The 12,666-nt window shown below is 47.7% G+C and overlaps 1 protein-coding gene across 3 annotated transcripts in view; it reads right to left on the reverse strand.

Moving 5' to 3' along the window:
- Positions 1 to 1,125: 1,125 nt before the first annotated feature.
- Positions 1,126 to 12,666, reverse strand: part of KLHL3 (kelch like family member 3) — a 49,462-nt gene continuing 37,921 nt past the window's right edge. For all 3 annotated transcript variants that reach the window (XM_085073587.1, XM_085073586.1, XM_085073588.1), the window contains 7 exons: positions 10,120 to 10,237; positions 9,181 to 9,378; positions 8,259 to 8,360; positions 5,653 to 5,781; positions 2,365 to 2,505; positions 2,012 to 2,155; positions 1,126 to 1,771 (listed from right to left, as the gene is read on the reverse strand). In XM_085073587.1, coding sequence (XP_084929713.1) covers positions 1,743 to 1,771; positions 2,012 to 2,155; positions 2,365 to 2,505; positions 5,653 to 5,781; positions 8,259 to 8,360; positions 9,181 to 9,378; positions 10,120 to 10,237 — 861 coding nt within the window. In that variant the 3' untranslated portion in view covers positions 1,126 to 1,742. The remainder of the gene's footprint in view (positions 1,772 to 2,011; positions 2,156 to 2,364; positions 2,506 to 5,652; positions 5,782 to 8,258; positions 8,361 to 9,180; positions 9,379 to 10,119; positions 10,238 to 12,666) is intronic.

Below are 12,666 nucleotides of genomic sequence, written 5' to 3' on the forward strand. Positions count from 1 at the left end.
GCTGACATACAATGGAAGGGTAGACATAAAGAATAATAATGCCTTTTCTTTAGACAGTTTGCCCTTGTTTGTAAAGGCAAGAACATCCAAAGAGGAGTGGGAGCTCCCTGACATGAAATCCAGCCCCTCTGCAGGGGGGTGGCAGCATAAGCAGGGCTGTTTCCCCCACAGCAAACAGGTACCCATCTTACAAGGGCTGAGACAACTCAAATGCCAAAGACTATGTATTTACAGAAGCAACCCACTCCTCTACAAAAACCGCACAAGTTGATGTAGCTTAGATCCCACAGAAATAAATTTTTAAGTATTTTTCTTCTCTGCTGTCGAAGGTCACACAGAGCAGATCTGTGGAGGCAAAAATGAGCATAACAACACTGGCCAGCTGCCCACAACAAAAGGCCTCAGGTGATCTACAGAGAAAAAGCAAGAAAACAAACAACAAGAAAAAGAGTAGAGTAAATATTTTTCTTTGCTAGTTCCCTTTAGCTGGGGAGCTTCTGGGAGCTCACCTCTGTATACAGAAGCATGTCAGAGCTCACAGGGAGACACAAAAAGTTATTTTAAAGTCAAACATCTTCTTAAAAAGAAAACTTTAAGAATTTGGTATATAAGCAAGACAGGTCCCTTACAGCTGGATCTACATTTGTCTGTTTTGAATAATCTCATGAGTTCTTCTTACTAATAAAGGAATGCTTTCAGTAAGGGCAAGACTAAAATAGCAATTACAGTGACAGTGATTAGTTAATCTCCATGCTCTGGAAGCATTAAAACACTGCAGGTATTTTACTTGGCTCATTAATCCCTGCTTGGGTGACAGAGGGTTCTCGCTGTATGGAATGTCTGTACATTAATGGCACCATAAGGTATTTCTGAACATCTAAAAGCTCTATTATGAAATGGCATTGAGATGCTGGACAGAGCTAGAACTGAAGCTTTCAGCACAGCTGAAACGTGTGGGTTGGGAACATTTTCTATTCAAGCAACATTTGTTTCACAGGAGCAATAAACCCCGTGGGAGCAGCATGTGTTTGGTGGGGCTGTGAAGGTTTGTGTGGCTCAGGTGCTGAGACTCCAGCCCCAGGGAAGGCACTGCCCAGCAGGTCCCGTCACGCACAGCACACAGCATTCATGGCAAGTAGAAAAACCACATGGTGTTTATTTCCACAAGCGTTTCAGGGATACATACAGCAGTCCAGTGGCAAATACAAACGTATGACTGACACAGTGTCACACTCGAGCCAGACCACCCTGCTCCAGTCCATTTCTGCTGTTTTTCTCCCTTGGAGCTCAGAAGTTTCCATTGCCATTATTAAAGTCCACCCTCCAGGCACAGTGAGTAAGTAGTTCAACCAACAATGTGCACGGAGCATCAGTAGGGAAGAAATCCAGAAGCGTTCGTTTTTACTCACATGCCCAAACGTAGCAGTTTTGTTTCACACAAGAAATTCCGTGCCTGCAGTCCAAGCACAGTGTTTATCTCAGGACACATGCCATCGAGAAGAACAGCTGATTGCACCACAGACAACAAGCAACACTTCATGTCTAGCATGGAACATGTCCCCAGAGGGATTTTCACTTGGCTATGCAATCCACTGCGGAGTGGATGATGCTTGCAACGTTTCACTTGTCATGCTAAGACATTAACAGCAATGAGATGGGTCAAGTCAGAGGTCAGTCATCTTCCCAACACCACCTAGCTGGATCCACTTCACTTCTGCTCCTCACATTGGCTTGATCGTGTGTCACAAGGGTTTGTGAATCACAGCCACACCTATTGTAAGAACAGACAGACACAGTTAGTGTAGGAGAAGCTCCTGGGCTGCCATGTGACTACAATCATCCTGCAAAGCCAAAAGCCAGCAATGAGGGAGGTGTCTACCATTTCTGTGAAAGTTTCTTCCACTGAAATCAACATAAAACATACAAAAAAGTAAGATTAAAGCTTCAGGGGGCAGAGCCCTCAAGTTTATGGATGACCCCACTGCTACCAGCTCACCCACTGCCTGTTTACCTGCATAACTCCTCCCTGTGCTCATGCTGGTTGGCAACAACGTCCACTTGTCTGTGCTGGGGTTGTAGTATTCCACCGAGGCCAAGTTGCAGGAGCCATCATCGCCTCCCACCACGTAGAGGAGACCATTCACCGCACACACACCTCAGAGCAGAGCACAGATGGTGAGACATGGGCTAACTCAGCCCCCACAACACGCTGCTGCCATATTCCGATTCACTCCCCAGCAGATCCCTCAGCTCCCATTTTTATCACTTACAACACTGGTCACATACACCCCGAGCATCGAATTGCATTAAAAACCACACACAGACAACTGAGCCAAACACCACAGAAAGGCTTATCGTGGTTACCTGCATTCCTTCTGCACATATTCATGTCTGCTACTTGCTTCCAGGTGTTTGTCCCTGGGTCGTAGACTTCCACACTCTTCCTGACCAAGGGCCCGTCGTGGCCACCGGTGGCATAGAGCAGCCCACTGAGCACACCAACACCTGTGAGCACAGCCAGCATCAGCCACAGCACGGGGACAGGGCTGCATGGCCCTGCTGCTGCTACTGGGCACAGCCATGGCCTCTCCAAGGCACCTCCAAAAACATGGGCTACATGTGCACCAGGATCAGCAGGCATGTGCCCAACTCTGCACCCACCCACCCTGTGGCACTACAGCAACCTGCACAGCAATGCCTGGCAGATGTCACCTCTTAGGAAGCTGTCAGGCTATCCAAGATCAGCAGTTTAGTCCCATGACATTCCTCTGCCATTATTTCATCTCTTTGGACTGCCTTGCTGTCTGCCTCCCACCCCACCTTGTTTCCATCTGCCTGATCTTTGCTGCCGTGGGACTCTTTGCTTTTAACCTGATTCCCATTTCAAGACTTTCATTTTTGTTTTTCATGCTGCTTTTGTGCCACATCACTTCATCCCTTGGAGGATCTTCCTCTCCTCAACAACTTACAGTTCCAGTTTTTGAAGCCACCACTCAGTTCCTCTCCCCCCACTCCCACCCCCAAAACCTGGCAGCACTTGGCACAGACAAGGTGCCTCCAATGCCACCTTCTCAGGCATTTTTGATGTGCCCTGGCTGAATCTCTGGAATGACAAGGATCTGGAGGCTACTCCTGCCTAATATTAATTAATTAATTAATTAAAATGTTCACCAATCCACGAGAGTTAAAACTTCCAGCAACATATCTTCGTTAATAGGTTCAAAGGCCTCTATTAAAATTAACAAGGTGGGATGTTAGTAAAACAGAAACAGATCTGAATCACAGCATTTCAACCAAGGGCATTAACCAGCGTGCAGGGGGGAGAGGGGCCCTGCCAGCCTGACACCAACAGAGCTTCCACTCACTCCCTCTGCAAGGATCTTTCCTGTTTGGGAAAGGAGAGGACAGGAATAGCTGCTGAGCCAGAGAACAGGCACCACCCAGGCTCGGCAGCTCCATCAGGAACACCCCATTTTGGGGACAGGCACACTGCCACAGGTCTACCACTGTCACCTTTCCCTTCTCCAGACTGTCTTAGCTCGCTGCTGCTGGGTTTGGTTTTGACCAGCTGTCTCTCACTGCTCCAAGAGGTGCTTAAATCCTAACAGGACATTAGGATTCATGGCTCACCTCTGGCAAACATATAATTCATCTCTAACTGCCATAAATATCCAACTTAGTGGGCTAAATCCTTGCTCTGGTTGAAGTACTCCAACGTGCACAACTTGGAAAGAGCAGAACATGTCCCAGTGTGCATCCTGGCTCCTGAGCTGTACCAGGTGTCTCCCAGCTCACTGGGAAATGGAAAGTCACTTAACTGCATCAGAGTCCAGCAGCCTGGGTGTGCAGCACCTTGGCATTTGGCTATATTCAGCTGTTAACAAAAGATCTATAGTTTTAAGAAATAATTTGATTAGTAAACTAATTTAAACAAGAGAGTAAAGAAGTTGGAAACTCTCTCAAGCCTTTTCACATAAAACTGCCTCTTCATGCAGTGAAACAGGGGACACAAGGACAGGACATCCCTGCCAGAAGGGGAAGGGAATCCCTCAGCTGCTCCAGCAAACCCTCGAGGTGCTCCAAAAATGTGCAGATGTGGCTCTTGGGGACATGTTTTAGCAGTAAGTATGGCAGTGCTGGGTTAACGTTGGACTTGATGACCTTAAAGGTCCTTTCCAATCTAAAAAATTCTATGATTCCACAAAACCTGGGCAGCACCTGCACATCCCCACAGCCCGGATTAGGGTAGCCCCAGGGACTTGGGGACAGCTGTCTTCACCCCCACTAGATGTCAGCACGGTGTCATTTCTGGAGCTGTACAGCAGATCGTGCTGCAGCTCCGCTGGTGGCCAGTGGCACCGGGTAGTACCCTCCCAGTGCCTGCTGGAGAGGCATCTGGGGACAAGCAGGGCCTGAGGAGCTCAGCTTTCAGGTGGGGAACAGAAAGCTGCAAAGCAATTTGGCAGGCGAGCAGGAGCTTTCCGAACAAAGGACTTGCTGCATGGAGAAACACTTGTAAAGCAGCACTTGGAGCAGAGTGGTTCCAACAGACAACTCACTAAAATCCATCTCACTACAGGCACAAACTTCTTGCTGTTTCAACACACTGCCAACAAAAGGAGATAATAATTTTGCTCTCCTGAAGGCTGCACTGGGCTGGGTTTAAGCATCAAGCAGATACTACAAACTGCTTAACAGAACTCAAACCAACAGTGTGTCCATATTGCCTCACCAGGAGCTGCAGAAAAGGCCTGGAGCGAGGGAAGAAAGGGTGTAGAGAGCAACCTCTCAAACTGCCCAGCTCAGAAGGGAATTCCCACCAGAGCTTAATCTGTGGGGTCATTTCAGCCCCAAAGAGCCAAGCCCCAAGCTTGGCTGCCAGTGGGTTACAGCACAATTTAACATCAGGGAGGACCCACGGCACACTCTGAGCAATAAGACCAACAGTGACAAATTCCCATTCACCTGAAGATTATTTCAAATGCAATGGATAAGAACTCTTATTCCTTTCAGAGAGGAACAGTCCCAGAGAAGACAAGTCTGGCCTAAGATCATGTAGGAAATCAGAAACCATCAAGACTAGAATCTAATCCTTTTACAACAGGTCCTTTCCTCTAATCCTCCACATCACCAACTCTTGCCAACAAAAAACAAACTAAGAATTAGCTTAGCAGGGGCAATCTGAGATTAATTTTGTTATCTTGCACATCACCCAACATGCAGATGTGGTTTGTGTTGCAAAGCACCTGCTGGCTGCTTGCACGAAGATCCAAAATGAAAAACCCTCTGAAACCCCCCAATGATAAGGGAGAGGGAGGTGCAGCTTGGCTCTCCTGTGCCCAGCTGTGTCTGCAGCTGGCAATTTGGAAAGAGAACTCTGCTTACAAGTGAGATACATCTGTTAGCAGGGCTACTCTGAGACACAGAACATTATTTCATTAATCCAGAAATTAATCTCAATTTGGCAGATTCCCTCAAAGTCACGAGAGCTGCTGAGAACTTCCAAGCAATTACATTTTTACCCCTCATGGGAAGCAGAGACAAACAAGAAGTTGCACTAGCAAGCCCGGCAACGCCAAATCCCACTTTTCCTTCCTGTCTGTGAGCAGAGAAGAAGGTGGTGCCCATCCTGGGCTCCCTGGCAGGCAGTACCTGCCCCGCTGCGCCGTGTGCTCATGTCAGCCACGTAGGTCCACTCGTTGGTGGCAGGGTTGTACTGCTCCACCGTGCTAAGGCACTGCCGCGACGCTCCGTCGTAGCCTCCCACGGCGTAGAGCTTCCCTGCAACACACACAGGCACTGCTTAAACACATCTCAGCCTGGGGAGGGGAATCCTGCCTGAGGGAACCTCTGGGGGACTTGCCTAAACCTGCTGGGTCTGGGGAAAAGCCAAGGAAAGGGATCTGGAGGGGACTCAGAGACAGGCGTGGCTGTTTGTAAAGCTGTTAAAACTGCCAGCTAACACAGGGATACAATACAACAGCTTAATCAGAAATCAACAACCCACAGGGTTCTTCAAATTATTTGTTGGTCCAGAAGAGCAAATATCAAAGCATGTTCTGCTGATGGAGGGTTTCCCCTGTCAAAGGCCAACACTGCCCATTAATTACAGCATCACATGAGCAATAAATATGAAATAGCCTCTTATAATAATATAATACCTGCAAGGAAACCTAGACCTGATTTTGAAGAACTTGAGGCCAGCCTGGTCACTCGTGCCCAGTGCTGACAGCACAGGAGATCCCCATGCTGTGAGTCTCCTGGGGTATCCAACCCTCCCTGCCTCAGCTCAGTGAAAGCTGATTAACACACTCACTGAGACCAGAGAAGCACAGTCAGATATCATGGGACTGCCTCATGCATGAAACAAGGTTGATGCTCTACCATATCCTCTGTTCCCAAGCCTGACTGATCCCCTCTCCTTGTCTCCCTGTATCAGCTATCAGCTTGTTTTGCATTTAGGCAGTAAACTCTCTGGGCAGAGAGGGTTTCTTCTTACTAAAGCAGCCAGCACAAGGATCCTGGTTCAAGTCCAGGTCTCCTAGATGCTACAATAAATAACAATTAATAAAGCTCAACAAATTCATAGAAAACTTCTAACCTAAATCTTTGTACAAAACCCAGAAATAATATCCATTCTCAATCTGTAGCAGCACAGCCATGAATGAGCTGTGCAATTTTTTGCATGCACAAGACTCCCACCAGCAGTTATCTTGAGCCTTAGGCTTTTGCATCCTCCTGTTTTGGATGTCTGCAAGGCTCCAAGAACAGGCTGGCTCTTTTCTTTCTCCCTCAGGCCCATTCATGGCCTCCTTCTGCATCTTCCTGTGTCTGTGAACATTTCAAACTCTTACTTGTGCTGTTGGTCCTGCCTGGTATTTGTCAATTAATCAGGCAAGGATGTTAATCCAAGCAAGACAAGATCAATTTACCCAGCCAGCATCAATTATTAGATATTTTCAGTATTCACAAACATCAGATCAATTTTTGCCCTATTCAGATGAACCCTGTGGATTAACTTGCAGCTTGTTCCCTACACCAGTGTGATCAGCTCTTGAGCCCATCATTATTTTTTTGGGGTCATTATTTTCATCATGGACCCCAACATATGCAACACTTATTTGTGCTTGCAAACAAAGCAAAGGAAAAGGATCTCATGAGCCTCCAGTAGCAAAATCTGTCCACAGAAATGCATCTCTCAGGTCTATATTTAATATTTCTTCTGCATTCAAGCACTTGAGCAAATTCCAATGACTGACAGCAGCCCAGCATTTCCCAAGCATGGGCCAGTTTTGAAGGAGGTGCTTCTTAAACATGCAATTTAATTTAATGACAACTATTTACTCTAACTTTATGTCTCTTTCTCTTCAAAATTAAACACATTTCATGAACATTAACATATTACATGTATTTCCCACTCAAACAGGTCAAACTAAAGCACTGTAAAGCATGATTTACATGGTTTATAACAAGGCTTATGCCAAAGCTGCTCTGCACTGCACTAATTGGAAAGTGCTATGCCACACTGAAGACAAATTCAAATAAAGCCTTTCACCTGCTTCAGAATAGATTTTGTAAAGGAAGAAATGGTTCCTACTTAAACTTCTCATTCTCCTGACTCCAAACCAAGCTGCTCAGTTCCAGCTGCCTCAAGTCTGGTGCTGACAGAGGTTTCAGCAGCTGCCCCCATGCTCCCAGGGCTCCCACCTTGCTCTGAGCTGCCGCAGCTCCAGCCCTTGCTATCGTCAGCCCTGCTCCTTTAGGAACCACAGCAGAGCGTGCTGGGCCTGATGTCAATAAACACAGGTTTTAGTATTCCTGACAAACCACCAGCTTGGGGCTGTGGGACGAAGTCTGTTCCTGTTTCTCTGTCTGAGCAGGTTTTCCGTGATGGTTATTCCATCCACGCAGTGTCTGCCGGCAGCAGCAGCATCCACAGCACAACAGCACTGGCTCTCACCAGCCACAGGCAGCCCAGCAAGAATAAGCATTCAAAAAAACCTGCACACACCTAATTGCATTTGCAGGAGGCATGGGCTGGTCTGATAGAGATTGAGGCTCTTGGAAAGCTACACGTGATTTTTCACCAAGATAAAGAGGAGAATGGAAAAAGTTGCAGCAATTACGTCATATAAAATCAATCTTTCCCAACTGGTCTAGGGAAGTTCTTGCCATTCCCTCCTACTGCACTTAACCATTCAGGCTTCTGTTTGACACAATAACATCTGCTTGATGGAAATGGCTGCTGGTTTTCTTACCCTCCACAACTCCAACTCCAACACTGCTTCTTCTTGTATTCATGGGAGCCACAAAAAACCACTCATTGGTTTTATAGCTATAGGCCTCAACTGATGCCAGACCTAGTTAAAAAGGGGATACACAGGTTTTCTAATTAAAAAAAAAGAGAAGAAAAAAAGATTGGTGTTGCACTTTCATCTGCCTTCCACCTCCTCCCAAGCCCGTAATTCCCACCACACTCCTGCAATCCCATTTCCTAATCCCTTGCCTTTCAGGCTGGGGACCAGCATGTCAATGCCACTTCTTCAGCAGCTGGAAAAACTGTTACCCCATCACCCCTGCCCTGGGACTGCTGCCTCTGATGTGCCAAGGACACCAAGGGAAGCAGAGTCCAAATTCCAAGCCTAAAAGCCCCACGTCCTTTCAAGCATTACAAAATTTCCATGCAAAGGTTTAAAATTCCCCCAGACCCTGCTGCAATAGCTAGTTCAGGGCTTAACCAAGTGGTAAAGCTTTACAGCAGAGGCAGAGGTGTGAATCTAAACATGCAGCTATGCCAAGACAAATCCCAGGCACTCACACCCTGTAAGATGCCTTGCTAGTATTTTATTCATGTTGCTATGAAAAATTTAACTGAACAAGGAAAAATCCCTTTTCCGCCCATAACCATACAGAGAATGAGGCTGAAAGAACTGCATCACTAAAGAAAATAACAAGGGTGTGATTCTCTGCAATTACTGACGGGTCAGAACATGCACGTGGGTAGTTAGAATACATTTTCTACAATTTCTAGAACAATTTCCAGAACAATTTCCGGCTCTTTCTCTACACAACCACAGCGAAAGGCTACAGGAACCTCTCTACCGCCCTGCAATCTCCGCAGGGCCACCGCAAACCCTTTTTCCAGGTCAGGCACAGCCTGGATTTTGCTGGGTCACCTACCAGTGCTGCCGTCAAAGCCGCCCACTGCGTAGAGGAGGTCGTTGAGCACAGCGGCGCCCAGCGTGCTGCGCCTCTCCTGCATGCTGGCGATGGATGTCCACTGGTCCTTGACGCCGTCGTACACATCCACCGTGCGCACCCGCAGCGAGCCGTTAAAGCCCCCGACAGCATACACATTGCCAGCCATGAACACCACACCTGGGCAAACAGGAGAGGGCTGTACAGCAGATTTACCCCCCAGCAGTTTGGGAGGATCTGTCTCTAGGCAGATCTCGCTCGCCTGCCAGGTGTGAAAGGCAGCCGGGAGGAGCAGAGCGCAGGCAAGGCTTTGGTGTTTTCTGCAGGTTAGGAGTGTTGAAGGCAAGCGTGATGAAGCATAGTGGTCATATGGGAGGTGAAATGCACATAAAAACAGGGCAGCATGAGGCACAGATGGAGTTCGCACCTGAGTGAGTAATTCTGTGAGCCAGAGGGAACACCAAATGGTGAGCCACATTCACAGCCCTGTCAGATGTTTTCAGAGGAACACTCCCAACTCAGAGATCTGCTCTCTATCACCCACTCCTTGATGCCGAGAGAGGGACTGACTCAGCTCCTTTGATTTTCACTAGGAAACCAGCAAGAAAAGCTGGACCCCTCTGGGCTGCCAAGACAGCAAGGGGGGAGAAGGAGGGGAAACACTGATGGAGGAACAGCCAAGAAAGAGACATGGTGAGGGGTAGACAGTGGCTATGGAGAGCAGATAGGCAGGAGCAACCCCACTGGAGAGCAGGACATCTACCTGAACAAGAAGGGAAAGATGCCTGCAGGGAAAGAACAGGAAGGAATAGCAAAAAAAGAGCAGCTTGACGCCAGAGGCACAGAGGAATGCTGAAGGGATGACTGAGGACATCCATCCATGAGAAAAACAAAGAAGGTTGCAGCAAAAATTGCCATTACCTGCTCTGCATCTCCGTGAGGGAAGCTCAGCAACCTGGTCCCACCGCTCCTCCTCAAAATCATAGCACTCCACACTGCGAATGGCTTTGGGTGCTTGCCCACCCACCACAATCATCACCTGCAGAGCAAAGAGAAGAGCTAGAAAACCTCAGACATGACCCTGGGCAGCTGCTCTCTGCAGAGAAACCATCCCCACAACCTGGCCAAGAGCAGCTGCCAAAACATGTGCTGCAGGCCAGCTAGAAGCCTCTGCAGGGACACTTATTTCAGGCAATTATATTTCAAGGGGGAAAAAATTATCTCTAATTTAATGCATGCTAAATATGGCCACCCCATTCACCCTTCTTCACTGCATCCAAGGTGGGCAACTTGCCCAATTTCCCCTTGAAATACAAAACCTTTTGGCGCCGTGGCATACACAAGACTCACTGCGAAAGTATTTTTAAGTGAAGAAGATTCCAGCATAATTTCCACTGGTGGCTCACTGTTTAGTCATTATCTCCATGGTGGTGCTAAAAATAATCAATGCCACTTAGCAAATAAAATGTGACAGCTGCGGTGCCACCTGTGGGGAGGTGACACTCAGGGAAATCACCACAACTGTCGTGACTGGAGGAGGTCTGGGCTGCTGAAGGATGTGATTTGTCAGCTTCATTAAAGCTTTTGGATACCACAGGTACTGAAGCAAATGCGGGAATGAAACCCTAAATTCCTTACAGGCAGGGAAGAGCTATGTGAAGGTGATCAGGGCAATCTCTGCCAGGTCAGGCTAAGGGTTCATCCAGCCCCACACTCCACTCCCAGCAACAGCAAGTGGTGGACACTGGTGGGAAAGTGAGAGGAGCAGAAGACCTGGGCAGCATGCAGCGTGGTCCTTCCCAACTCAGCCCTCTCTGCTGCCAGAAGACAAACTGGCCATGGGTGCCAGGAGCCTGCTGCTCTGCACTCAAGGCTGCCCATTGCTCTGAGCCCCAGCTGGGCACTGCAAACCAACACTGCACAGGCAGCCAACCCCCAAAACACCTGCACTGACCAGCAGCTGGATCTGCACTCTGTTCAGCACACATTTCATTCAACCCTCCACAGCCATCCACAGGGAGGATTTGCTCCCTTTATCACAGCAAATCAGCAGGACAAACATTACCCAAGACAGTCTGATTTTTACAAGACCAAGGAGCTAGAAACAAGATAATGGGGCTTCAAATATAGACAAAGTGTAGATGGAAAACTGGCTTTAGCCTCTGCAAGGCAGCAGGGAGTAGCTGAGGGGATAAGGTTGTCACTCGAGGTCACACGGGTAGCAAACTCAACTCCAAGTAGGGCTGCTTAAAAGTAGAGTGCTAGTCAGCAATTTAAAGAATTTGAAGAGCATGGAAATAGTGGCCTGTTTGATCTACAAAGATGAGAACATGATATTAGATACCAAATTGAGTCTAAATTAACAGCCTGACCACTAGTTGTGTAACAGTCTCCCATCACAAGCTGCAGGGCTTCACATGATTACAGAATTAAGGGATTTCACAGCAGACGATAATCCCTCATCAGCAGGACCAACAGGCCAGATAAAGTTTCTCAGTAACAGGATTGCTGAAAGATCATCACCTTCTTCCCTTTCTTCACAGTTCAAAAGAAGGGAGGAGAGACCTGCAGAAGATTTGGGTTTGTACTCATAGGTCATGCAATAAAAGATGTTGAGAACCTCTGAACTCACTGATTTGCTGTTCCTTTTATCCTTAACTACTTTAGTCCTTGAACAAGGGCTGTGTCAGCCCTCCATGATACCCCAAAGCTATGTTCTACCAACTTCATCTCAGCAACAGCAGGCAGAAAGGACACTGACACACTGCCACAGGCTGCAAAACCATGATTTCTCAATGGACAGCCCAGTATCCAACATTAGAAACAACACAGATCTCATACACCACACCACAAAGCAACCTCATAATAATTTGTGCTTGGAAAAATAACACTCTGTGGGGGTTTGATGTCTGAGAATCTCCAAATGCTGACTAACAACTCCACTGACAGTCTGCTAAGAGACACTGTGCCAAAGTTTGTTTATCTCTGGGACACTGGAGATTCTGTTCTTCTTCACTAATGAAGTGGTGGCCAGAGCACCACACGCCTGCAGGACAAGCGTGGGGAGCAACAAGGAGTATTTATTCAGTTGCTGCTTTGAGTCTATTGAAATTCGCTTCAGACTTCCTGCCCACGGGGCTGGGTGCTGCTGTTTCCTGCTTTCCTGGCTCCTGATTATGGATACAGGAAAGGAAAAGACACCTCCTGTGCCCCTCCTCAGCAGGGCTCCACCTCAGCCAGCCCTCCCAGCACTGCAGCAGCTGCCTGCAGCCACTGCACAGTCAGAGCCACAAACCCACTTGTGGCTGACAAAATGTTTTAACAGCAGAGATATTCCTTCCCCTAAGGGTTTATCTACGTTTATCCAACTAAATTATGTATCCTTGCTGGGCACAGGCAATGCCAGAAGAGGGAGTAAAACACTGCAAAGCACCGTGGTGGAGTTAGTAAAAAGTCACACGGCAGGTT

This window comes from Lichenostomus cassidix, chromosome 13 (assembly GCF_008360975.1).
Source record: "Lichenostomus cassidix isolate B80296 chromosome 13, HeHo_3.0, whole genome shotgun sequence".
Taxonomy (NCBI): domain Eukaryota; kingdom Metazoa; phylum Chordata; class Aves; order Passeriformes; family Meliphagidae; genus Lichenostomus; species Lichenostomus cassidix.